General features: G+C 45.8%; 1 protein-coding gene across 1 annotated transcript in view; it reads left to right on the forward strand.

The window, feature by feature from the left end:
* Positions 1–27952, forward strand: part of KNTC1 (kinetochore associated 1) — a 3090908-nt gene that overhangs the window by 990810 nt on the left and 2072146 nt on the right. Inside the window, exon 27 of the mRNA XM_044068909.1 lies at positions 5084–5179. Within this exon, the coding sequence (XP_043924844.1) occupies positions 5084–5179 (96 nt within the window). The remainder of the gene's footprint in view (positions 1–5083; positions 5180–27952) is intronic.

Genomic DNA, 27952 nt, shown 5'->3' on the forward strand with positions numbered 1-27952 from the left:
GAGCCAAAAATTTAAGGCCTCCTAGAAGATAAGCATTACCTGCATGGGACCTCAATTATGTGTTGGAAAAGCTCACCCTGCCTCCATTTGAACCAGCTGCTACAGATGATATAAAGTTCTTATCATGGAAAACAGCTCTGCTATTAGCAGTTACTTCGGCAAGAAGAGTTTCAGAGCTACAGGCCCTCATGGCTGTAGAGCCTTTTATCATATTTTACCCAGACAGGGTGTCTCTGAGAACAAATCTTACTTTTATGCCTAAGGTGGTTTCCAGTGTGGCTCTTAACCAAACAATTTATCTGCCAACATTTTATCCAAATCCGCAGAACAAAGGGGAGAGAATTCTGCATTCCTTGGACATACACAGATGGCTAAGATTCTACTTGAGCAGGACTAAAGCTCTAAGAAAAACTGAGCAATTACTAGTGTCACATGCTGCAGGATCAGAAGGAAAGGCTATTTCAAAGCAGACAATTTCAAAGTGGATAAGCCACTGCATCCATTTCTGCTACTTACACCATGGTAAACCTGTGCCCAAGGGCATTAGGTCTCATTCCACCAGAGCTGCAGCTAGTTCAGCAGCCTTTCTCAGAGGAGTACCAACCAAAGACATTCTAGAGGCTACTACTTGGAGTTCTCTTCACACCTTTACAAAGCATTATCATTTGCCTCTCTACTCTTTAAAAGTCCAGGGCAGGCTTTGCCACTGCAGTGCTGCAGGGCCTTATAGCTGCACCTAATGCTGTTTAGCTCCAGCCTCCCAACCATAGCTTTGGGATTCTACCCAAATGTAATGACTGCAACAGTGAAACACGAAGAACATAGTGCAGTTGGGTACACTTACCATAAATGTAGATGTTCTAGTGTATTCACTGTTGCAGTCCAGGTTACCCTCCCGCCATCCCCCTGTCATTCTGGAGTTTGCCTTTCCTTCTGTATCTTCTACATTCTATGTGTTGTATTTGCTTGTAGATGAAGGTAAAGTTTATATTGATGCATGTATATATCCTGACATCGGGGGGCAAGAAAAACTAAAGAAAATGGCGTTGGTTGCATGTTTTATACCCCTGACGACCTGACGTCATGGAAGAGAAGACAGCAACCGACGCAGGACCCAAGACTTTGGAATTCAGACCGATTGAGGGCAACCTGCCAGGAGATTACCCAGATGTAATGACTGCAACAGTAAATACACTCGAACATCTACATTTTTGGTAAGTGTACACAACTGTACTATTCACCCTTCACCCTTTCTTCAAGTTATTTTGTGTTCCCTTTTCTGTTATTCTGTTAGCAGTGAGGGTGATATATGAAATACCCTAGTAAACCCCAAGCTGTGACCCTCAGGTCGGACAGGAGTTTACTTGTTGTAAAGACTGTCTTTTTGGATCATCATCCCGTGACAGCTGTTCAGCAGTGGTCTTGCATCAACAGCAGAAAACATTGGAGTATCCCAGTGAGTTTTTTGTGGTGTTGAAGCACAGGAGGCTTGACCACTTAGGTAAGGTGATGTATTGCACTGCAGTTCTGGCTTTGGATGTGTCAGTCTTCACTTTACACCTGACCTGATGGTGTAGCAAGTTTCTTAGGGAAGATCTGTTCTGTAGTTAGAGAACAGGAAGCAGCCCACGGCAAACTGTAAAAGTCGAAGGAAGTTTAAAGACAAGTCCTATGCTTTGTATGTGATGTAGCTGAAACTCCTACCTTTGCCTCGCTAGTCTAGATCGGCCTGAACCATCATATCTGTGTTCATGTTGGCTGCCCAGTAAGATTATGACTGAAATGTTGAATCCCCTCATTTCCAGGGCCTCAGCTGTTCTTTAAAGATGGCCAACATGTTGTCTTAGAGCTGAAGGAAATAGAACAGGAACTTCCCTGCTTTCTTCAGCTGTATAAAAAAAACATTGCCCTGGGAGAAACCAGTGTCGTCATCTTTAGAGCTAACAAGAAACCTATTTCCCTCACCATTAAAGGAACAGTCCTAGTCACAACACCAGCAGATGAGGAAGAGGCCTTCCCTGTAGTCTGGGAAACCCAAGCCTACTTGAACTGCTTCCCCGGGGTCTCTGCGACAGCTCTGACTGCTTGCAGACTTAATATATACTGTTCAGCAAGAGGTGGTCTCTGTATAATATCTTGGAGAACCATTGGTGCTTGGGACTCCAGCTGATTAATTTCCAACCCCCCCCCCCCCCCCCCCCCCGGTCCTGTACTACTACAGATGTAAATCCCTCATGATGTCATACTGCTCCTGCAGTAGAAGGTTTATTCACCTTTTCTGTTACAGGGCAATAAACACAGACAGTACCCAAGATGTGGAAAAGTCTCTCTGGATCTGAATGTGGGAGGTGAGTGGACTTCTACCCATACTGGTGATAAAGTGGTACAATCACCTTGTGGTATGAACCTCCCAGAATGTTGATAGTTCAGTGGCTTCTGTCCCACTTGTACAAAAAGGATGGATTCTGTGTTTTGGATATGCTGAACACTTTTTCCTGTCACAGTACATGAGGCTTACCGCAGCTTTCTCCACTTTATGCTGGTGGGTCAGAAGCGCCACTTCACGACTTACCTTTTTTGCCCTGTGTATTGTACATGTAAAGAAAGTACTTAGGTGAGCTGAACACGACTGTGCACAATGGTGGGTCATGTTTTTCGTTAATCAAACCTCTCACTGCGTTCATCATCCCTGGGAGCAGTTGAAATGTCACAGGAACAAGACTCTGCACACGTCTGACTTGCTGTTAGTGATAGCAAATCTGAAAAAGCCTTTTAACTCAGAAAAGGTTGTTGTGACTGATCTTGAATGCGACTCTGATACATTTTCTCTTTAGAGAGAGTAGTAATCTTAATGACCAAAATGATGATAATCGTCTGACCAGCCTCAAACACTGTACTCTTCTCAGTTTAAGCTGCTGAGTGTAAGCCATGCTTATTCAAACTTATAGATTTTTTTTAAAAAAGGTCACCAAAGCAATGGATTAAAGTCAAAATGGTACCCACAGTATACCTTGGCCTGGCCAAAGCTTTTGACATATTCTCCACTCAGGCATTGTAGGAAAGCTAAAACTGAGAATAAACCGCTGTGTCACCCACTGGATTTCCAACTGGCTCACAGACAAGACATAGATATCAAAATAGGGGAAGTTACCTCCACAAAGACACCAGTCACTAGTGGAGTCTTCCAGAGCAGAAGATTGACTGTGGTCACATTGCACACAAACCCTTAGTTCCTATCTTATAGTTTACCTTGAAACAGTTTGTACATTTCTGTAAAGTGCTAATCCTGGTAGTAGGCTCTATTGAAGAAGTTTGGATGTTTGTAGAGCAGTCAGGTGCTGTAAGGCTAGACCAGCCGCTATTAGAATGCCAACCAGCTATTTTGCCAGTTTTATCAAGCGCAGGCAGTGTGCTAAGATTCTGAAACAGACAAGCTTGAGAATTGTATTCGGCTATCAAGACATTTTTTGTCTTTATTTTTTGCTGCACTCTGGATGCTGCTGTTTCTGCTGCGTATTTCAGAGACCCGTTGGTAAGGACACCTATGTTTTGCAGGAGTCTGGTCCAGCGTTAACACATTCTCAAAGCATTACAACCGTGATGTAGAGTACAAGACAGGAGGGGGGGTGTAGGCAGCAGGTCTAAATGATCTGCTTGTGCAGAGGATGTTCACACCTTTCCAGCCATCCTAGAGTGAGCGATACAGCTTGATAGTTGTATTCTGTGTCTTGTCTGTTGATTGAATACCATCACTGAAGATGGGTTGTTATCTACTTATATTAACTCTAGGTTTTGTAGCTGTGTTCAGCCAGCAGTCTAGATTGCCTCTATCCAGTTCTTTGTCCTCACCCTGTGCCATCTTCATTGATTTTCTGAATGTCACTGTTTTCTTGATTCTATTTCCATTTTTTTGTATTGTTTTTACAACCGTACCTGTTGATCATCACACCTACCCTCAAGGAGACATTGCACTGTCTTGAGAGGAGCCATCATCCAGGCAGCTATGATTTGTGCTTTCACCAGGATTCTGGTAAAGTGAGCAGGTATATTTTTTTTCTTTTTGCTTAACCCCACTGGAGGTGATATGAGCACTTGCATCACTGCATAAGCTACCTGTACCCATCTGTCCATGCATTTGTGCTGTAACAGGTGCTGCCATTATCAGCTTGAACGATTGCAGATGGTATTTCCTGATTGTAACCTCCCATATCATGATGGATCTTGGCTCTCCAGATGAGCTGTTCATTAGAGTAGGAGCTTGAGTTCGGCCATAATGGGTATTCCCATCCTCCCTTTCTGTATCACCATGGGTCTGAGCTAGTCTTCCCACTTGGGTCATCTGAGCTGCCCTAACAGCAGCCCAGGGATAAAGCCCTGGGATGAAATCAGGGCTTTGACCCTATATGCCACAGTTAGAGACATTTTCCATAGTGTTTAGCTAAGAAAGCACTGAGAATCTTTTCTGATACCTCTTTCTGATGCCATGATAATGGGAAAGAGGAGTGCCCAGGCAGTAACTGCTTTGAAATGGCTAGAATAATTTTTACAGTGTCTTGAACTGCTAACTTAACATCCTTGGAAGATGAGGAGTTACATTAAGGTATGTAACCATTTTAGTTAGATGTGATGTTTGTCTACCTTTTGTCAGAATTCTGGGACATTTGCCATCTTTGGATGAGCTTGTTTTAGGAAACAGGGAGAACTTTGTACAGTTATTCTAGTCAGTTCCTGGAGAATTTATGTCACTCATAATAGTTTGTCACGGATTTCAGGATGAACTTTTTATGTCTATTATAATCTCAAGTTTACTGGGTGTCCTATGAAATGAAAATGTAACCAGTGTTTGTGTCATACGTTTGCATTCTTCATACCAGTGTTTGTGTCGTACGTTTGCATTCTTCATACCAGTGTTTGTGTCATACGTTTGCATTCTTCATACCAGTGTTTGTGTCATACGTTTGCATTCTTCATACCAGTGTTTGTGTCATACGTTTGCATTCTTCATACCAGTGTTTGTGTCATACGTTTGCATTCTTCATGTTCTTCCTTTCATATCTGAATTTTGTGATTTTTGGCTTGACAGGATCTGCTGGAAAACTGTAGCTCTCCAGCTTCTTTGTTTGGAACAGCATGGGAGGCCAAAGCAATGGCGGTGCTGAACTGTATGTCTGACCAAGATGTAAGTACACCATTTTTGATTCAACTGATGTTCCTTAAAAGTTTAAAAATTGTATTGTTACAGATGCTGTCTATCTTCTTACTCAGTGTGGTTTCCGTGAAGAATCACGCTGAAAAGAAAAATGTCTTGGTGCAGTATTTGCCTCAAATGCCTGGAATATACTCATCCATTTGTCAAACTAAACTGGCTGGTCTTCAGTCATTTTTAGCAATGACAAGGACAGCAGGCAAGCACTACTTAAACATTTAAAGATTTGTTACAAAGAAAGTCACAGGGACTTGCATAGAATGTGATACTGGTAGCAGTAACAGTTACTTGCCTTTGTTAAAAAGATTTGCCATGCACTTGAAAGACATGGCTGATTTCACCAGGACTTGCTTCTGGGAGGTAAAACTGAAAGATTTCTTTATTGTAAGAATATAAGAAGTAAATTGTGATGAGGCTGTGTGATGATCTAGGTCATCTTTGACGTGGGTACAAGGTATCTAGGTCATCTTTGACGTGGGTACAAGGTGGTATGTGTGTCTCTGTGGGGTTACTTGATTAATTTTAAGTATTATTAGCCTAGTAATGCATTGTTGTTTTTCATTTTAGTTTTGTAATGTTAGAATACATATTTATAAATGGTAAGCATTGATGTGCACGTCCTGTACTAGGTGCCTGGTTGGGTTATCATGTTTAGTTGACTGGTGTTAAATGTTGTTGAGCAGATTTGTCTAGTTAATTTGAATAATCTAATTTTGGGACTTTAATCTTTATTTTGATAAAAGGGTGATTGAAGTTATGCAGTTTAATTTTGACGCTGTTTGTTATCTCATTACTATATTTTGATGCCCTTTGTTGTCTTGTTTATTGCTATATATCTCTGGAGTACATTTTTTTAACTATATGTGTTTTTTTATATAGAACTTTTTTGTTGTGCAGGGGAGTGTCAGAGAGATCACCAAGAGGGAAGTGGAATTGCATTTTGGGTTGTTCGGTTTATGTAATCTGATCAGAAGATGACCAAGATTGGATGGGACAGTATATTTCACAGGTATACTGGACAGTTTTGATCTGCTGTTTTGGGGTGTGATCTTCTGCGGACTAGAAGTGAGGAGAGTCTTCAATCATTGCACTTCCCGTTTACTACATGGCAACCTCAATTTGGCTGGTACTTTGCTTAGAGGATTAAGCAGCTGTTAATGAGCTGTTTCCTGTGGTGCAGGGCTCGATTCCCTTTGAGCAAGTCACTTAACCAGACACCGCTTCCTGGCGGAGTCTGAAGAAGGTTCGTGGAGAGTAGTGCTGGAAAACAAATGCAAATAAATAAATTCCTGATCTGAAGTAGGAACTTCATTTGTCAGCAACCTGTGGGATACGGATCCGATCTCGGATCCGAGCCGGCAACTTCTATCATAGCATAGATCCGAGCTCCTAGCTCCTCCCCTTTACCCATAATCCCCTGCCTACCCTAACTGCCCTCAGATCTAGTTTGCCGCTCTTCAAGCAACAACTAGGTTCCAGAGCTCTTAGTGTTTTTGTGAGAAAAAAAGTTTTTTTCTTCTTTCTGAGTGAGTGATTGTGTGTGCGTGGTAGGTTTACCCTTTGCACTAATCTTATTATTATTTTAGCTTTCAGCTTAAATTTAATTTAATTTAAAATATTTCTCCCTCCCCCGCTGGTCGTAGCGTGTGTGTGTGACTTGAGTGTTAGGGGCCTAGTGAGTGTGCTTTACTGTATAATGTCGGAGGCCCCTAAAGCCATTTTTTCAAAATGCACCGAGTGTGGTCACAAGCTTTCACCGGCTGATGGCAACACTCGGTGCGTTAGGTGCCTTGGGGTTAAACACCTTTCTTCGGGTTGCGCGATTTGCATGGTGTTCAACCCCAGGGCACTCAAGGATCGAAGGTCGAAGCTAGTTCTGGCAGGCCTTCTACGCCCAGACTCTGCTTCGGCCTCCGGTACTTTGGTGCCCGCTACACCCCCCCCCCCCCCCCGGTAACGGTCACTCCTGCCTCCCTTCCTCTGACTGGGACTCAACCTCCCACTTCGGCTTCGGAGGATAGGGAGGCCAGGAAAGAGAAGCAGCGGGAGAAGCACCTTAAGCAGCGGACCGATGACTCCTCATCGGCCCTGCCCGCCAAGAGGGCTTCCCCGTCCAAGTCTTCTCGATCTCCTCCTCCTCGGATCCGATCCCCTTGTTTCTCCCCGGGACCCAAGGAGGAGGTGATTCGGTCCCCGTCGAGGTCATCGAGGCGACACTCCAGGTCTGCCTCGGTGGCCTCTTCGAAGTCCACTTTTAGCATGTCTGATGTGGACATGGACCGGATGATGAGGAGATTCATCCAGGCCCAGATGCAGATGGGAGTGCTCTTGCCCCCCCCCCCCCTCTGGGGGGGAGCTCGACCCCTTTTTTCACTCCTATAGCTCCTTCTCTGACCCGCATTCCGGGTTTGGAGCGCTCTGAGCCGAGCCACGTTGGATCCGGGTGTAGGTTGGAGCCGACCGTGCTGGGCACGTCGGCTCCGACTGCTCCCTCGAGTTTGCCGGATCCGACCTCTCTGAGCCGTGGGCCGAGCTTCGGATCCGAGGGATTCGGTGTGCTTTCGGCTCCGTCCTGGTCGGAGCACACTGGTCCTTCGGATCCGACGTTCTCGGTGCCGGGTCTGATCCCTGCTTCGGATCCGAGTGGGAGTCGGATCTCGGATCCGTCAGAGAGCGGCTCCCCCTCTGCTTTCGCTGCAGTGGAGAGGGCACTGTCGAGTGCTTCCAGGCCTCCGGTCCTGGCTTCAGCTCCCTCCCGCACTCCTTCTCATCTGGTCCTGGCTCCCCTCATCCGGCCCTCGGGGCAGCCTGCCTCAGCGCCTTTAGGAGTATCCTTTAGGATACAGCCCATGAGGACTCCTCTGACAGCCCCCCCCCCGAGGAGATTCCTCACAAGGCAAAGTGCAAAAGGAGGCACATAGACTCCCCTGAGAGTCTCACCGAAGATACGGACTTGGATGAAGGGGAAGGCTCCCCTAGGTCACCCCCCGAGGATGTCTCCTTTGGAGACATCATGGAAATGCTCAAAATCAGGGGTGGGTGGTCTGCCCCCAAGGCTTCCTCTGATGAGTCCGTATTCCTTGAGGTGTTTGAGGCAGGACCATCGACCTCTTGGGTGTCCCCTCCATCTGCCCCCCTGGTGGATCTCATATCCTCTAGGGCTTGGAAGGAACCGGACACAGTAGAGCCGATCCCCAAGCATCCAGACAAAATTTTGAGCCCCCCTGCAGAGAGATCACAATGGAGCAGAGGTCCCCCTGTGGATGCCATGTTGGTGGCTGTAGCCACCAAGAAAGGGTTGGCTCAGGAGAGCCCCACGGTTCATCCTCCGAGCAAGGAGTCTCATGCGATGGACCGTCTTGGGAAGCGGGCCTTCAGTTCAGCGACCTTCTCTATGAGGGCCTTGAACTACATGGCACACGTTATTCGGATGCAGTGGGATCTAATTAAGGAATACGCTGCTTCCCCCCAGGGTCCATGTCGGAGGGAGACAAGGATCTGTACTCCTCCCGAATGGCCACCCTCCGCTCTGTCTCTAACACCTCTATGCGGCTGTTGTCTCATGCTACGGAGGGAGCCACTAGAGCAGGCGGAGTCGGGCTTGTCATGAGGAGACCGGCCTGGCTCCGTCACTATGACTTCTCGGAACCCTTTAAGGCATCATTCGCGAATGCCCCTTTTGATGGTTCTGCACTGTTAGGCAAAACTTGTCCAGAGCGAGAAAGACGGGAAGACCTTGTCTGCCATCGGAGTCCGCTTCTCTGCGCCCCAGAGGTCTTTTTCCAAGAACCAAAAGGGTCAGAAGAAGATGTGGTTCTGAAAATCGCATCAATCCCAGTCTGCTCAGGACAACCAGTCCTCTCTTGGCAGAGGAGGACGCCGCCCCAGAGGCAGAGGGGGTCCCAGGAATTTTGGTTCCAGAGAACCGTTCTCTGAGAGACCCATGCAGAACCCCCTGAGGGGTTACCCGACTGCTCCACTCTGGAGGCAGTCGGGGGGGGGCATTTTTCGAGGCACCTAGCATAATGGGAGTCCATAACGGATCGCTGGGTGCTTCGTATTATATCCAGAGGTTACCAAATTCCCTTTATAGTAAACCCCAGAATCAGAAGCCTTCCCGACGTTCCACCCAGTCAGAGGGAGGCGTCTGCTGCAGAAATTCAGCAGCTTCTGCAAAAAAGAGCCATCCAGCCCGTCCCCCCAGATCAAGTCGGATCAGGGTTTTACTCCAGGTTCTTTCTGGTGCCAAAAAAGACGGGAGACTTTATGTCCATCCTCGACCTCTCTCTCCTAAACCTGGCAGTCCCAAAGAAAAGTTCCGAATGGTCACGTTGCAATCCATCCTCCCCTTATTGCGGGAGGATGACTGTATGTGCTCCATAGTCCTCAAGGATGCGTACTATCACATTCTAGTGGACAGGCGCTCCAGGAGGTTTCTCCGCTTCCGGCTGGGAGCCAGTCACTTTCAATTCAGGGTCCTCCCCTTCGGTCTCACCTCAGCTCTAGCGATAATAGCGGCCCACCTGAGACTCCAGGGAATTCAGGTCTTTCCATACCTGGACGACTGGCTCCTCACAGCCCCAACAAGGCATCTACTTTGTTCATGCAGGGGTTATTTCCTCAGTCTGGCTCCACTATTAGGATTAACCATCAACATGACCAAATCCTCTCTCATCCCTACACAGATGTTGGATTTTATAGGGGCGAGACTTGATTCCAGACAGATGCTTGCATTCTTGACTCCAGATCGGTTTCGGAACTTGATGTTGCACGTGCAGGCCATCCTTCAACTGCAAACTCCTTTGGCGGAATTGATCCTGAGGGCCCTAGGATCTATGGCGGCTGCAATCCCTCTGCTGCCATTGGCCCCTGTTGAACATGAGGGTTCTACAGTGGACCCTCCAGGTACAATGGTCCCTGTCTCGCAACCCCCTGTCTCACCCCATTTCCTTAAGCAATGTTTGCAGAAGATCGCTCCTGTGGTGGCTCCAGTCTCCCAACCTCCACACGGGACGTCCCTTCTCGCTACCTCCGCCAGTCGACACAGTGACCACGGATGCTTCTCGCCTGGGGTGGGGGGGGGGGGCATTTTTCAGGCAGGACAGTCCAAGGCACATGGAACGACGTAGAGACCTTTTTGCATATCAACGTCCTAGAGATGAGGGCGGTGCTTTTGACGTTGCAGGCACTACACAACTCTCTTCCGGTAGGGACGATTGCGGTACAGACAGACAACATGTTGGTCGTCTGGTACATCAACAAACGGGGGGACCAGGTCTTACCCCCTTTGCCGCGAGGCCATGAGAGTGTGGGAATGGGCGATTTCCACCAACCGCTTTCTCATAGCAACGCACATTCCGGGACGGTCCAACATTCTAGCGGACAGGCTCAGTCGTACTATCCTGACTCCTTACGAATGGTCTCTCAACCACCGAGTTGCAGAGCAAGTATTTGCCCCGATGGGGACAACCTTGTTGCGATCTTTTTGCCTCTCCTTCAAACACCAAATGCAACGATTACTTCGCTGTGATCCCCCCTCCGGGGGAGCCCCCGAGAGACTCCCTAGTTCATGCTTGGCCTCCCGGTCTGCTTTATGCTTACCCTCCTCTTCCCCTGATGTTGAAATTATTACAGAAAGCCAGGCAGCTGGGGAGCAAGATGATCCTCATTGCCCCATTCTGGCCTCGTCAGACGTGGTTCCCTTACCTATGGTCTCACCTAGTGTATCCACCATGGATTCTGGATCCCATTCCGGATCTCATTTCTCACCCTCTCGGTCTTCCGACTCCGAACCTGGTCAACCTCAAGCTGACGGCTTGGTTGCTCCAGTTCCACTCCTCATAAGGACTCCCGGGATCTCATCACCGGTCAAAGCCATTCTTGTAGCAGCTCACAAGCCTTCTACCAAGAAGGTTCATCGGAGTAAGTGGAAACGCTTCACCATTTGGGCAGAACACCATAGTTTAGACCATTTTACAGCCCCGATATCGTCGGTTCTAGATTTTCTAACCTCTCTCTTTCACCAGGGGGCTAGTTCTTCCACAGTCAAGGTACAACTGGCAGCAATCTCATACTATCACGTGGGGCAAGTGTCTGGCCCTCTTACCACTTCCAAACTGTGTAAGACCTTCCTCAAGGGTACCTTCCTCCTTAGGCCTCCAGTTAAAGAGGTGGTACCTCCATGGGATTTATCCTTAGTCTTGCAGGCCTTGACTGGTCCCCCATTCGAACAGGCGGCCACGGTTGATCTCAAATTTCTCTCTTGGAAGACAGCCTTTTTGGTGGCCATAACTTCAGCCAAAAGAGTGTCGGAATTGCAAGCTCTTTGTGTCAAACCACCATATCTGGTCTTTCACCCGGATAGGGTTTACCTCAGGATCAGTCCGTCCTTTCTACCTAAGGTATCTTCAGAAGCGAACATCAATCAATCTATCAGTCTTGCAGTGTTTTTCCCCAACTTTCATAACAAAGGAGAGTACAAGCTACATTCCTTAGACGTACACAGTCAACTACGTTTTTATATCCATAGAACTGCTGATCATAGGCAATCCGATCAGTTGTTTATCTCCTTTGCAAAAAGTAATTTCGGAAAGTCAGTTTCTAAAGTTTCTCTCTCTCGATGGATCTCGAGTTGTATTTTTTTAGCATATCAGAGCTCGGGAAGGCCTGCACCTCAAGGAGTCCATGCTCATTCTACTAGGGCCGTTGCCACTTCTGCGGCCTTTCAAGCTAGGGTTCCATTGGATGACATTTGTTCCACAGCCACTTGGGCTTCATCTCACACCTTTATCAGCCACTATAAAATAGATGTGGTCTCCCGAGGTAGGGCGTCCTTTGGCTCTGCGGTGCTCCGGAATATCCTTCCATGAAGGCCACCCAAGATTTAGGTAGCTGGGGACTCTGTCCCACAGGTTGCTGACAAATGAAGTTCCTACTTCAGATTAAGAAGTTATGTACTCACCATAACGTTCCATCTGAGTACGTATCTTCATTTGTCTGCAACCATCCCCCCCTCCTTCCCCCTGACCAATATGATCGTTCTTGTGTTATTAGCATATGTTGCAAACTTGATCTGAGGTCAGTTAGGGTAGGCAGGGGATTATGGGTAAGGGGGAGGAGCTAGGAGCTCGGATCTATGCTATGATAGAAGTTGCCGGCTCGGATCCGAGATCGGATCCGTATCCCACAGGTTGCAGACAAATGAAGATACCTACTCAGATGGAACGTTATGGTGAGTACATAACTTCTTATTTTCCCCACCATTGCACTGGGTCACTGCTTAGTATGGATTCAGCTTGTTGGTTTCGTCGTTTAAGTGTGTAAAGTTTTTAGTACTTTTGTTGCATGTTCATCGAGCGTCAAATTTCCTAGCCAAAAATGTGTTTTTTTTTTTTTTGTTGTTTTTTTTAAAGTAGAATTTTAACAGCATTGATGGTCTTTTGTAGCAGTCACTGTAGGCAAAAAAAAAAGTGCCAGTTGTGAATGTAGCTGAAGCTGTTTATGCCTAAGAGGAGGATCTTAATTCATGGAGAAAGTTAAATCAAAATATCCCTTACTGTTGACCAGAACTGTTATGGAAATTATTGCATATGCAATAGAAAGAAGAATCTAGGGGGAAAGTTATCTTGGACGTCATTGTCTGCAATAAGAAGAAAAACAGGTATGTGATGGATTGTCATCTTTGGAGAAACACTGTGAAATTTAAGACTGCATAGCTTTCCATAGAGCAAGGTATGGCCCTGTCCGTGATTCGATATCCAATAGGTGACCTTTTGCTAAAAAGATTAGCAAAACTAACATTCATTGATAAACCTGAAGGAGAAAAAGAGGGTATTTGGCTGCACATGTTGTTTCTGACCTTAACATTCTTCCTTTCATACATTGAAATGGTATGGTCTTTGCTCCTTACAAAACTGATGAGACCTGGTCAGACTGTCACTTTATGGACATTTAATTTAGATGAGTCAGCTGTTGAGAGTTAATTTTGATAATCAGGCTCTGCTGTCACTGCCTGCGTTAGCAGGTGTAACCACCGGCTCTTCTGGGTTCATCGTAGAGTACTTGGATTAAATTGTCACGGTCATCAGATTATCATTGACAGTAGTTCTTTCAGTCAGGCTGGCCACATTGAAGGGCAAGAAGCACTCTACCTTTCTGGTAGTTTTTGATTCACAAATTATGTCTTGCATCGAGTCCCAGCGGGTAACCAAAGCCCTGGCCTGTCTCATTCAGAGGATAACCCTGTCGTGGAGAACACCAGATTTCAAACCTTTGGGTGCTCGCATAGTTCTACTCTGAGAAGAAGGAAGAAGATTTAGTAGAGTTCAGAGCTACTATCCATGTTGAAAACGGCAGTCCGTAATGGAAGTAGTGCACCTCAGACTAAGTATTCATTTTTCTCATGATCTCCAAAGTTGCTTTTGTGCTTCTCAAAAAAGAATGCATAATTTGTAGAAATGTACTAAAAGTTGGTTTGCTTGTGGGATTTCAAGGCTATGTGGTAAAAAATATAAAGCGAAAATGGCAGAATACCTTGACTTCGCAGAACAACCTTCTATGATTCTTTGACCTGTTCTCCTAGTCATTAAATCTGCCATGATGTCTGCCTAGAAATGTGTGAACAGATTAGAGGCCGAGGTTCATTTTCCAGATGAGCAATATCCTGCCTTCTTGCAATTTTCTTTGTTGGACCTACACTGACAAGCTAATTTGATGATGATGATGATGACATTGACTGTACATGAAGGGCACTGTGCATCTTGCCACCTGTTTACTTTTCCCCAAAATAGGGTCTCTGATCAATCCACAGTGTGCAGTTCCCCAAACAGTGGATTCAGCTTGAGGCAAAACACAGGAACTTATAAGTGCCTTCTCAACTCTGAGATGAAATCCCTACTTTTCAGTAGCTTGGATGTTTTTGTGGAAGGCCATACACAATCCTTGAAGTCTATGTTTGACATGGCAGATACTCAGGCCAGACTGTTTACATGAAGTAAACAAAACTGTATTCCATGACTGCCACTTCACTGAGGATGTAACTCTGAATACTGCCGCTACAGATGACTGTAGTGTTCTAGTGGCTGTGCAGGAATGTTGTGAATACAATAGAGTCTGTAATTGGTTCAGAAAATAATGACGGAGACAGTGAACTTTGCAGTTGTCTAACTACAATGTGTAAAGCTATATTAAGATGAGGTAAACGCAACTTTTTTTTTTTCATAAAAAAGATGATGCAATAAAACTTTGCATGTTCATTATGATCACTGCTGCAAGTAATCTAAGTTGTATTGGTCATATCCTGCATAGGATTAACATTTGGCTAGCTTCCAAAGCTTCAGGGCACCTTTCACATACCCAAACCATTAGTCAGCTTTGAGCTGAGTTGACCAAGAGTCAGGTTTGGATGCCGCCAAGCCCTTTAGAGCTTTTTTTGCTGCAGTAAAGAGCACCGCTCTGCAGACTTTCAAGGACTGACAGTTGGATTACTCTGTTCCATTGCTGAACAGATGCATTCCCTTCGGGGTAATAACCTTCCATTTCATTTTTTATCACAGAAAAGTATTTTTTTCTTCCGTAAAAAGAGTAACTGTTAAGCTAGGAAAAAGTACTCCTCTTGACTGTCAAGTGACTTTTCTACAGATGTTCTTCGTGTTTCACTGTTGCAATCATCACACTTGGATTATCTGCCTGCAGGTAGCCCTCAGTCGGCCCGAATACCAGAGACTTAGTATTTCTGCGTCGGATGCTGTCACTTCTTGCATGACGTCAGGTTGTCAGGGGTACAAAAACAGGCAGCTGACGCCATTACATCAGTCTTTCTTGCAGAGGAGGAGCCCAAAGCAGAAGCAGTTCGCAAGTGCCAGTCGGCCGCTACCTGAATTTTTCATTTTTGAGTTGAATAATCCTGAAGTCTTTTAAAGCTAAATACCCCATTGGGGATCCTTTTTTCTTGCTCTAACTGATGTCAGAAAAAGTTAACAGTTGTCTTACCTGTGGAAAGCAAATACCTCACAGAGATTTTCATTCTTACTGCGTCACCTGTTTAGGCCCAGACCATGACGTCCCTTGTTGTTGGTTTTGTGCCTTAACACCGGAACCATTTGTCGTTGGGCTATCTTTGTTGCTAAATTCTTTCGCTCTCGATCTCCATATTCTGAAATGGCTTCGGTAAGCCATCCGACTACGGATCTTCCGAAAAAACGTAAAGATAAAGACAGAGACAGACCGCATAGGTCCAAAACTGCCGACGCTTTCGTTAAGCTATTCACCAGTCTGCCGGTGCAGCCCCTCATGCCTGCTTCTATAGATTCGCAGGCCTCTGCTGAGACCTATTCGGAGGTATGCCGCAAGATGCTTCTTCGACTATGGAACCAACGGATGTCTCTACCTTAGATTGATATGGAGCCTCTGTGCAGGCACCGGCTTCTGAGGGAGTTTTTCTTCCTACCAATGTTCAAATCAAACTGACTACATTTTTAACCAAAACTACCGAGTTTCTCAGGGTCAGAGTACGCGCTACGCCTAGAAAACTGACTAAAGCGCATGCTCAGGCACCCATGCCACAAAAACAAATGCTTAGAATGGCTGAAGACCTTATTACGCTGATTAGGGGAAGTCTGCCTTCCCCAGCTAAGAGACGGACTCCAGTCCCCTTCAGGTTCTTCATACCAGAAGTCTGATGACTCTCATCTTTCTGATTATGAAGACATGCCCTTATCCGCCTATGAGGATTCAGATGGAGGAATCCATTCCCTCTGCCTCCCCTCCAGAAGATTTCTCTTTTGGTGAAACCTTGCATACTTTGAGAGCCTTTCCATTGGGAATGCCAAGACTATCCTCAGTCCAAAAAGAGACTCTGATAACTTTGAGTTGCCTCAACACAGGCCTTTAGCTAAACCCCCTCTCCTGGATGTTGTTTTCATGGATTCCAGTCTTACCCCAGACACTTTACCTCCAGCCCCTAGGAAACCAGACAGGTACTACAGAGTACCTGATTCTCACAAGTTACTTTTCAAGAATCCTACTGCATAATCCAGAAATCATTTCCCAGGGGCCTAAAGGTATTAAGGCTACTACAGCCAAAAGTCCTATCCCTTCGGACAGACATTCCAGAGCTTTGGACAGATGGGGTAAGAAGGTATATACTGCTGCAACTCTTGCTATCAGGGCATTGAATTGCCAGATGTCCTTCAAGGATGCATCTGCAGTCATCACATATGGGTTGTCCTGCCTCAGGCAGCCCTTCGGTCGACCGGATTCCAAAGTCTGCGTCCGGCGTCGGCTGATGTCGCCCTTTCCCCGACGTCAGAGCGCCTGGGGTATAAAAGCGTCAGCCGACGGCATCTTCCTCAGTCTTTCTTGCCGCGTGGTGCCCGAAGCAGAAGCAGTTCACAAGTGCCGGTCGGCCAGCTCCTGTAAATCAGCTGCCAAAGACTTCAAAAGCTAAGTACCCCGTTGGGGACTCTTTCTTGCCTCAGCCGATGTCAGATAAAGTTAATAATTGCTTAACTTGTGGGAAACAAATACCTCATAAGGATTTTCACTCTCACTGCCTCCCCTGCCTAGGCCTAGACCACGACGTCTCGGCCTGTTCAGCCTGTGCTTCCTTCAACCGACGCACTCTTAGACGTTGGGCGGAGTTTGCAGAGGAATTTTTTGGGGCTAGTTTTTCATACAATATGCCGTCGGAGACTCCGACTTCACATTTAACAAAGAAACGGAAGGACAAGGACAGACACATGCGGGCCGCGGTTTCGGCTGAAACCATGGCCAGGCCTACCGCGAGTGTCTCTGTCTCGGCTGAAACTGAGTCCTTGGTACTTCCGACGCCCGAAACCGCTCAACCGACAACCTCGGCCCCAGAGGCCCCTGCTGAGTCGGTTATTGAATTTCCTTCAGAAACTGATGTCTTGGAAACTTCCAACACCATTCCTCTAGACAAAACTACACCAGCACGTGGTGCAGCTAGGCCTCCTGCATCCATGTCCATAATGGCATTCACCAGGGCTAAAGCTGCTAAACATACAAAAGCTATGCCTCCCAGGGTTATTCCTCAGGGACTTTCTACAAGTTCTCAGATTCTAACTTTAGCAGAGGACCTTATTTCCTTAATTAGGGGCTCTCAACCCCATCCGGACAGGGGCTCTCAACCTCCTCTAGACAAAAGGCCCAGGGTTGAGCCCTCTGATCCCCACTCCTCAGAGGAGGCCTCTGATGGCTCTGCTCTCTCGGACTACCAGGAGGAGGCTTTTTCGGCCTACAAGGATTCTGATGCAGAGGAATCAATCCCCTCGGCCTCCCCTCCTGAAGAACTATCCTTCGGGGAGACCCTTCACACTATGAGAGAGCATTTCAAATGGCAGGGCCAGGAATTCTCTGATTCCAGGAAAAGATTAAGAACTTTTCTGCATTTACCTCAGCATAGACCTTTGGCTATTCCTCCTGTTTTGAATGTCATTGATGATGTGTACTCTGAGTCTAGCATAACCCCTGACACTCTTCCTCCGGCCCCTGTCAAACCCGATAGGTACTACAGGGTCCTGGACTCGCATCTTTTTCTTTACAAGGCCCACTCTGCTGATCCAGAAACTATTTCCCAGGGCCCTAAAGGGGTTGCAGCTGCCACTACTAAAAATCCACTCCCCTCTGAAAGGGAGTCCAGGGCTTTAGAAGTGTATACTTCTGCTACTCTTTCTATGAGGGCATTAAATTGTCAATTTCATATGATACAGTACCAAGAGTATTTGTTAGATGAATTGCATAAGAAACTGTCTTCACCTGAACCCCTAGATCGCAAATCACTTCAGGATCTGGTACATAACTCCCAGCAGGTTAGCAACCATTTCTTGCAGTGTGGTTATGATGCATTGGAAGCTTCATGTAGGTCAGCTATGACAGGTGCAGTCATACGTAGGCATGCTTGGCTGAAGGAACAATCTCTGCCAGACCATGTTAAAGCTAAGCTTCTGGATGCTCCACTGGAAAAGCAAAAGTTATTTGGCTCCACTGCTCAGGAGGTCTTAAAGAAATTTGAGGAAAAGGCAAAATCTGTACAAACAGTCAAAGATTTTCTACAAGTCCAACCACCAAGATTCAGCAGAAATTGGCCTACCAAGAATTGGTCCTTTCCGGACACAGAAAGATTTCAGAGAGGCAAGAACAGGCGTGCCAGAGGTAGAGGGCAAGCTAGAGGCTTCTACAGAGGACGTCAATGGCAGCCTCCCAACCAGAGAGGTAGTGCAGGACCTACAACTGCTGCACAAGGACAGACTTCAATGACTTTGGTTTGACTCCGCCAACCAGGGCTCAATTAGAAGCACCTTTGGGCGGAAAGCTTTCTTTATTCTCAGAAAATTGGCACAGTATTACAAGAGACAAATGGACACTGCAAATAATAGACAAAGGATACAGGTTCCATTTTCACACATTGCCAAAAAGAAAAGGCATGCCAGACCTGCCACCAAATCAAAGGGCAGAGGCTTTGAAACAAATCTCCAACTTAATGCAAATGAAAGCTATAGAAAAGGTTCCTCTTTCAGAACAAGGCCAAGGATTTTATTCCAGACTATTCCTTGTTCCAAGAAAAGAAAATCAATGGAGGCCTATTCTCGACTTGTCCGCACTGAATACTTATCTCATTGTGCCAAAATTCAAAATGCTGACTCTACAGCAACTCCTTCCCATGCTAGGCAAGGGGTCTTGTCTGGTGACTCTAGACCTCAAGGAGGCATAACTGCATGTCCCTATCAGACAAAGTTGCAGAAGACACCTCAGATTTCTTGCAGGTTCAGAGCATTATCAATTCTCAGCATTGCCCTTTGGCTTATCTACTGTGCCCAGAGTATTCACGAAATGCCTGGCATCAGTAATTGCACACTGCAGACTTAAGGGGATTCAAATATACCCATATCTGGATGACTGCCTTATACAAGCGGACAGCCAACAAACTTTGGTAAAGGACTTGAATTATGCCATCCACCTACTGCAGGCCTTGGGATATACAGTCAACATTCACAAATCAAGACTTGTTCCATCCCAAAGAATAACTTTTCTGGGTGCGGATCTAGACACAACCACCCAAATGGCTTTTCTCACAGAAGAAAAACAGACAACTACCGGATTACTTCAAGAATCTGACAAGACAAACTCAGCTGACTGCAAGGGAAATCCTGCAGGCCCTGGGTTACATGGCATCTTGCATTCTTCTGATTCCACAAGCAAGGCTGCATATGAGGAAACTACAATGGTACCTAAGGAGTTTATGGACTCAGCACAGTCACAGCTTAGAAACTTTGATCCCACTCATTACATGCCTCCAAAAGGAATTTCTGTGGTGGGCTCAAGCAAGCCAGTCAAACAGGGGTCTGCCCTTCAGCAAGCCAATAGCCAGCCAAACCATTACAACGGACGCTTCAGACCACGGTTGGGGAGCACACATGGAGGGCAGATGTATTCAAGGACTATGGTCACAAAAGGAGCTACGCATGCACATAAACCAAAAGGAAATGCTGGCAGTGATGCATGCAATTGAGGCCTTCCAACTCTTTCTGCATCAAGGCCACCTGCTAATAAGGACAGACAACACCACAGTTATGTGGTACATAAACAAGCAAGGAGGCACCCATTCCTACCCTCTTTGCAGACTGGCAATGAATCTATGGGAACTTTCCTTAAAACTCAATATAGACCTGCAATCCCAGTTTTGCCAGGCAAAGACAATATACTGGCGGACAGCTTAAGCAGAAATATCATGGATGCACACGAATGGATGCTGCACCCAGACATCTTCCTACAGATAACACAATCATGGGGAAGGCCAGACATAGATTTTTTTGCCTCCCCCCACAATCATCAGCTGAAGAAATTCTGCTCAAGGACATACCACCCACAAGCATGGAAAGTGGACGCCCTATCTTTCATCTGGAGAACTCTAACAGTGTATGCATTTCCACCTCTTCCATTAATGATCAAGGTCTTACTGAAGATCAGGACAGAGCAGCCAAAAGTGATTCTGATAGCTCCGGTCTGGCCAAGACAGCTCTGGTACCCACTGTTAAAGAGCATGTCACGCACGAAACCATGGCCTCTTCCTCAATGGCCACTTCTCCTGACACAGCACAATTGCAAAACTCTGCATTCCAACCTGAAAACCTTGCAACTAACAGCCTGGAAAATACCTTGACTCCTCCTCAGGATAAGCTATCCAAGAGAGTGAAGGATATCATCATGGAAGCTTGCCGGCCTTCCACAAGAAAGGTATATTCAGCAAAATGGAAAAGATTTCACACTTGGAGCACCACAAAGGGCCTAGATGCGACAGTGATGAACATGGCACATATCCTGGAATACTTGGCAGAAATGCTCCACAATGGCCTGTCTTACTCTTCCATTAAAATTCATGCTTCAGCAATTTCAGCAGAGTACAATACTGATCCACCTGTCTTTTCTCATCCTCTCCTAAGACAGTTTCTAAGAGGAATTAAAAACATCAATCCTCCAAGGAAACCTCCAGTGCCTACTTGGGACCTTAACCGCGTGTTGGAAAAACTAACTCTGCCTCCCTTTGAACCAGAAGCATCTGCAGAACTACAGTTCCTGTCTTGGAAGACCGCCTTCCTTCTGGCCATAACCTCAGCAAGAAGAATATCTGAGTTACAGGCCCTCATGGCAGTACAGCCATTTCTTATTTTTCATCAGGACAGAGTCTCATTGAGAACCAATCCTTCATTTATGCCAAAGGTGGTATCCAGGGTCTCATTAAACCAAGCTATTCACCTGCCTACCTTCTTTCCAAATCCACAAAACAAAGGGGAGAAACTTCTGCACACCCTGGACATACACAGACAGTTGCGCTACTACTTGGACAGAACTAAAAGCTACAGAAAAACTGACAAGCTGTTGGTAGCATATGCTGCTGGTGCACAAGGAAAAGCAATTTCCAAACAGACAATTTCAAAATGGATAGGGAATTGCATTCGTTTTTGTTATTCCTTTCATGGAAAAACTGTGCCAGCTAACATTAGACCTCATTCTACCAGAGCCACAGCCACCTCCACAGCCTTCTTAAGAGGGGTGGCTACCAAGGACATTTTAGAAGCTGCTACATGGAGCTCCGTGCATACATTTTCCAAGCATTACAATTTACCTTTATATTCCAGATCCAGAGCAGGCTTTGCTACGGCAGTCCTGCAGGGCATTTTAGCTACACCATCCTTTACATAGATCCTCCACTCCCAGATTGGCTATGGTATTCTACCCATGTGTGATGACTGCAGATGCATCCTTGAAGGACATAGTACAGTTTTGTACCTACCATAAATGTAGATGTCCGATAGGTATGCATCTGCAGTCAGGTTTACCCTCCCTCCTTCCCCTCTGTGGTATTTATTGGGTACTTTTCCCTCTCATAGCTAGCTGGGGTTATCTATTATGGTGTATTTGTTTTATATATATATATATATATATATATATATATATATATATATATACATACACATATATATTTCTGTGCATGTTTGGAATTTATTGCATTTCTCCAAATTTAGCCTTCCTTTGAGGGCACCTGGGGCAAGAAACACTGAGGAAGATGGCGTTGGCTGACGCTTTTATACCCCAGGCGCTCTGACGTCGGGGAAAGGGCGACATCAGCTGACACCGGACCCAGACTTTGGAATCCGGCCGACCGAAGGGCTGCCTGAGGCAGGACAACCCATATGTGATTACTGCAGATGCATACCTATCGGACATCTACATTTATGGTAGGTACAAAACTGTACTTTTCACATGCTGAAATACCAGCAACATATTATGGAACTTATTAAGCAAAACATGTTAATTTTTCCAGATTGTGCAGAAAATAAAGAATTACAGGAGCTTATGCACTCTGCAAACCAAGTTAGTAAGCATACTTTGCAGTGTGGCTTTGATGCAGTGGAAGCATCATGCAGGGCAGCAGTCACTGGCTCTGTACTGAGAAGACATGCTTGGCTGAAGGAGCAGGCCTTGCCAGAATCACGTCAATTCTAAATTACTAGACGCTCCTTTAAATAAGGACCATTTTTTAGGCACCAAAGCAGAGGAAGTTTTTAAAAAGATGGAAGAAAAGGCTAAATGTATGCAAACTGTTAAATAATTCCTACAAGTGCAACCACCTAGATTCAGTAGGCATTGTCCTTCAAAACACTGGTCCTTTCCAGCCCCCTCCAGGCCTTCCCAAACAAGACCCAGGGGAAACAAACCACCTAGACAACAGTCTCAGGATATGCAGAGATTTAAGCAATGGAGCGCCTCCACCCCTAGAGCAGGGAGTGGTAAGCCACCTCCTTATGGAAAAAGCTCACAGTGACTTCTCAACTCTGATTCCCAGCCCTGCCTAATTGCTTGTGCCCCTAGTAGGAAAACTTGCCCTTCATGCAAAAAACTTAATGTCCATCACTCAGGACCGATGGGTCCTCAACATTGTAATAAGGGGTACAAATTTTATTTCCATTCACTGTCAACCCCAAGCAGATTTCCAGACCTTCCTCCAAACCAGTGGGCAGAGGCTCAAAACCAAATACTTTCCCTGCTCAATATCAGAGCTGTACAGCCTATTCCGGTAGAACAGAGGAGTCAAGGATTCTACTCTAGACTATTCCTGGTACCCAGGAAAGAGGGCTCTTGGCGCCCAGTCCTGGATCTTTTAATTCTCAACACCTTCCTGGTGGTACCAAAGTTCAAGATGCTTACCCTGCAACATCTTCTCCCTATGTTAGCCAAGGATGCCTGGTTAGTCACCCTAAACTTAAAAGAAGTATATCTGCACATCCCCATAAGGGAGTCGTGCAGGAAATATGTATGTTTCAGGGCAGGGTCTATGCATTATCAGTTCTCTTAACTTCCCTTTGGCTTATCTGCCGCGCCCAGGGTATTCACAAAATGCCTGGCTCCAGCCATTGCATACTGCAGGCAGAGAAATATCCATATTTACCCATACTTGGATGACTGCCTGATTCAGGTGGACAGTCAGCCTTCTAACTTCATTGGGGTACACCATCGATGAAAAGAAATCACAACTGGTACCCAGTCAAAAGATTGCATTCCTGGGAGCAAGCTTGGACACAACTTCCCAGATGGCATTCCTCACTTCAGAAAAACTGGTCTGTCTGACAGACTACTTCAAACAAATGGCTACCAGAACCCAGCTATTTGCAAGAAAAATACTGCAAGCCCTAGGGTTCATGGCCTCATGTATTCTGCTAATTCCATATGCAAGACTGCATATGAGGAAACTTCAGTGGTACTTAAAAGGTCTTTGGTGCCAACATTCCCAGGACCTGGAAACAGTCATTCCTATCCTACCTTGTCTAAGGACAGTTCCTTTGATGGGCAGAAACATGCAACCCACAACAAGGGGACTGCATTTCACTCAACCCCATGCCTCCCAGACCCTAGCCACAGATGCATCAGATTATGCATGGGGGGGCTCACATGGCGGGCAAATGTATTCAGGGCCACTGGAACCCAAGGCAAATTCTCCTGCACATCAATCAAAAAGGTATGCTAGCTGTACAGAATGCCCTGACAGCTTTCAGATACCTACTCTTTCCAGGGCAACTGCTGATAAAAACAGACAACACCACAGTTATGTGGTACATCAACAAGCCGGGGGGAACCCATTCTTACCCACTCTGCAGGTTAGCCATGCCCCTGTGGAACACAGCCATGGACAACCAAGTTCATCTACAAGCTAAATTCCTGCCAGACAAACAAAATTTACTGGCAGACGACTTAAGCAGAAATATCCTAGACCCACACGAGTGGAAATTGGAGCCTAGCACCTTCAACCTTCTGATCCAGAAATGGGGGACCCCAGTGGTGGATCTCTTTGCCTCCGCCAACCGCCACCAATTAAGCACATTCTGCACCAGGTACCCTCACAGCAGGGCCTGGAAGGTAGATGCCCTATTCTTTCAATGAGAAAACCTCTTCATCTATGCCTTTCCCCCTCTGCCCCTTATCTCAAGAGCATTACTCAAGATAAAACAAGACAGGCCAAGGACAATTCTGATTGCCCCGGACTGGCCACGCTAGCACTGGTACCCACTCCTGCACAGCCTGACAACAGTGCCACCCTTGCACCTACACCAGACCCCAGCCCTGCTCTCTCAGCAGGAGGGACAGATTTTGCATCCACAATTCCAAACCCTAAATCTTGCAGCCTGGCTTATTCCTAAAATATCCCACCAGCAGCCCTGAGCAAACAGGTGCTGGACATCATCCTTGAAGCCATAAGGCCCAGTACTAGGAAATCCTATGCTGAAAAGTGGAAAACATATTGTTTTTGGATTCATTCTAAAGGAAAGGACACAGCACTGCCCTCTTTACCTCTAATCTTGGATTACCTAGCAGAACTACTCCACAGAGGCCTATCCTTTTCCATTAAGATCCATGCCTCTGCCATCTCTGCTCATTACAACACTGAGCCACCTCTTTTCTCTCACCCTCTCATCAAACAGTTCCTGAGAGAGGCAAACAACTTAAGGCCACCAAGGAGAGCACCCACCCCCGCTTGGGACCTTAACTTTGTACTGGAAAATCTCACGCTTCCCCCTTTTGAACCTCCTGCTTCAGCAGACTTAAAATTCCTCTCTTGGAAAACAGCCTTGCTTCTAGCCATCACGTCAGCTAGAAGAGTGTCTGAGTTACAAGCACTGATGGCTGTGGAACCCTTCATTATTTTCCATACTGACAGGGTTTCCCTCAGGGATAACCCTTCCTTTATGCCTAAAGTGGTGTTCAGTGTGACTCTCAACCAATCCATCCATTTGCAAACCTTCTTCCCTAATCCTCAAAATAAAGGGGAAAGGATCCTGCACTCTTTGGACGTGCACAGACAGCTCAGGTTCTTCCTTGATAGGGCTAAGCCTTTCAGAAAATCTGACCAGCTGCTAGTCAACTTTGCAACAGGGGCAGAGGGCAAGGCCATTTCAAAACAAACCATTTCCAAGTGGATAGCACACTGCATCCATTTCTGCTACAAGCACCATGGAAAACCAACCCCTCAGGGGGTTAGAACGCATTCCACTAGAGCTACATCTACCTCTACAGCATTTCTCAGGGGAGTCCCTACAAGGAACATACTGGAAGCTGCTATCTGGAGTTCTGTACAAACCTACACCAAGCATTACCACCTGCCTATCTTTTCCAAATCCAGGGCAGGATTTGCTACAGCAGTCTTGCAAGGTCTACTAGCCAGCTCTAACTCTTCTTGAGTGCCTCCACCCTTCATCAGCTTTGGGAATCAACCCAAGTGTGATGACTGCAACAGTGAAACACAAAGAACATAGTACAGTTGTGTACACTTACCATAAATGTAGATGTTAGAGTGTATTCACTGTTGCAGTCCTGGTTTCCCTCCCTCCAGCCCCCTGGTTTTCTCTATTTATCTCTCCTCTCTATGGCTATTCCTACTGGTATCGGTATTTACTTTTCACTGGTGGTGTCCCCTCCCCCCATATACTAGCTCCCTATTTGGGGGCTTCTGACATTTGGAGCAAGAAAAACTGATGTAATGGCGTCGGCTGCCTAAGTCTCTGGTATTCGGGCCAACTGAGGGCTACCTGCAGGCAGATAACTCAAGTGTGATGACTGCAACAGTGAATACACTCGAACATCTACATTTATGGTAAGTGTACACAACTGTACTTTTTAAATGGGAGCATCACATTTTAGGAAAAGATAGTTAAGCACCCTTTGCCACTACAGTGGGCTGGTAGTTTGTCACAGCTGCAGTTGGGTGATTCTGCTGTGGATAAAGTTTGGTTGCTTGGACCACTCGTGTTTTTCCTTGTATCTCTGTGATGTAGTCCCTTCAACCAGCATGGACAGAGGATTAGTTTCATCCTCTGCAGCTATTGGTGTACACTTACTCGGCAAGAGAGGGCCACACTTATCAGTCATGGGAGAAAGGACAGGGAGAGTGTCCCTGTTTAGCCAGAATGCTGTTTCCATTCCCAGGGATGTTTTTTTTTTCCTGGCAATTCTGAGTCTGTTTCTCCAGAAATTCCTGTCAAAAAGAAACAAACAAAACTATATGTCTTCTCTTGCTTCATCTACTCTGGACAGGAGTAATTTATCAGGCTTTAGCTCAGGGTTTAGTGCAGGCTGTCGACCCTTCTTTTAAAACTGTTTTTTTTATAAGAGAAAACGAGATTCCTTTTCCTAAAAGAGATTCAAGAGATTGAACCTGTGGTGGAATGTGAAGGGACAGATGCAATGAGTCTTCTCAAATTTCTGATTCATGTTCTAAGGAGAGTGGTATCTGATGGTCCCTGTGAATGATTCTCTTTCTCTTGAGACTATTTCCAGGATGAATCATGCTTTTCAGTTTGAAAACAGTGATGTTTCTAAATCCGTCAAACATATTATGATTTGTTTCAATTGGAATTTCCTGAAACCGCACCTTTTCCTTCATTTCTGTCTGCCTTGGAGGATGTTTCATTACAGCTTTCAGTTTCCTTGACCGTTAGACTGCTATCCCTAAAAACCAGAGTATAAAGGTCCTCATTCTTTTAAGCTTTTATACACTTACCCCAGACTTGATCCAGTGGCTATTGCCTTAGTGAATCCAGCTGTTGTTAAACTGTTAATACTAATCCCTGACAAGAATAGGAAGGTTTGTGGTAAGTTTGGTCAGAACAAGAGTATGTTTCAGCAACTTTAGTTTTTAAAACTCTCAGTTGTCAGGCTCATACAGTATGTTCTTTACCCTGGGTAATTGTGAAAGCACGAGGAATTGTTTGGTATCAGTTTCTTCTTAGAGGAGAAATCTTTTTTTTTTTTGTGTAAATTTGGTTTCTTCTGTTTCCCATGTCACTACTCTGTGCTAGAAATGTGCGTATGACTCTGGATGCCACGTCCAGGGCTGCTGCTAATGCAATGGTCTTGAGGAGGTTTGCCTGAATGCATTCTGGAAATCTCCCAGAGGATGTCGAGAATTAAATTTTGAATTCTTTTCTGGAGAGAGGACTTGTTTATGGACCTTCTGCTGCTGAGGTCAGCAAAATGTGTGATATGAGAGGAAAGCTGATTCAAGGAATTTCATTTTTTTCAGCCCTCCTTCTCTAAGTTTTCCAGTGGATTCTTTGCTCCCTCATCTAACTTTAGCAAAAAGCAAAATAAACAGTCCCAGCAAAATGCTGGTAAGCAGATGTTTGAAATGTAGGAGATAAGAGCCCCCAGTGCAAATGTAGTCCAATAAGAATGAATGACTACATACGAGACCTTGTACTCCCAACTCTGGCAGTCCCTCAATCCTTCCAGAAAGTGTGACCCTCAATTTTTCTCTCTGGCAACAGATTGTTTCAGACAGGTCGGTTCTGAATATGATTACTTGAGGCTACAGATGGCAGTGAGAGGCTCTCCTTCCTTTCAGGAGATTCCTCTTCACTGGACCAAACATCTCTGGTGTGATAGAAGCTGTCCCTTCCCTGTTAGGGGAAGACGTTTATTCAAAGATGTTCTGGTCTCAAAGAAAAGATTCTTAGAGCAGTTCTGAACCTTTCCTTCCTGAACCAGTTTGTGATAGTGCCTAACATCAGAAAGCTGTATTGCCCTTCTTCTGATTTACTTGGTGACTCTAGATTTAAAAGATACACATCATCACATTCCTGGTCGTCTGCATTTCTGGTAGTGATTTTTTTTAACATTTTGTTTTAATTCTCTGAATTACCCTTTGGCCTATCCACTGCTCGAAGAACCACACAG

The sequence above is a fragment of the Protopterus annectens genome, chromosome 4.part0 (assembly GCF_019279795.1).
Source record: "Protopterus annectens isolate FY-2018-M chromosome 4.part0, PAN1.0, whole genome shotgun sequence".
NCBI classification, from domain to species: Eukaryota; Metazoa; Chordata; order Ceratodontiformes; family Protopteridae; genus Protopterus; species Protopterus annectens.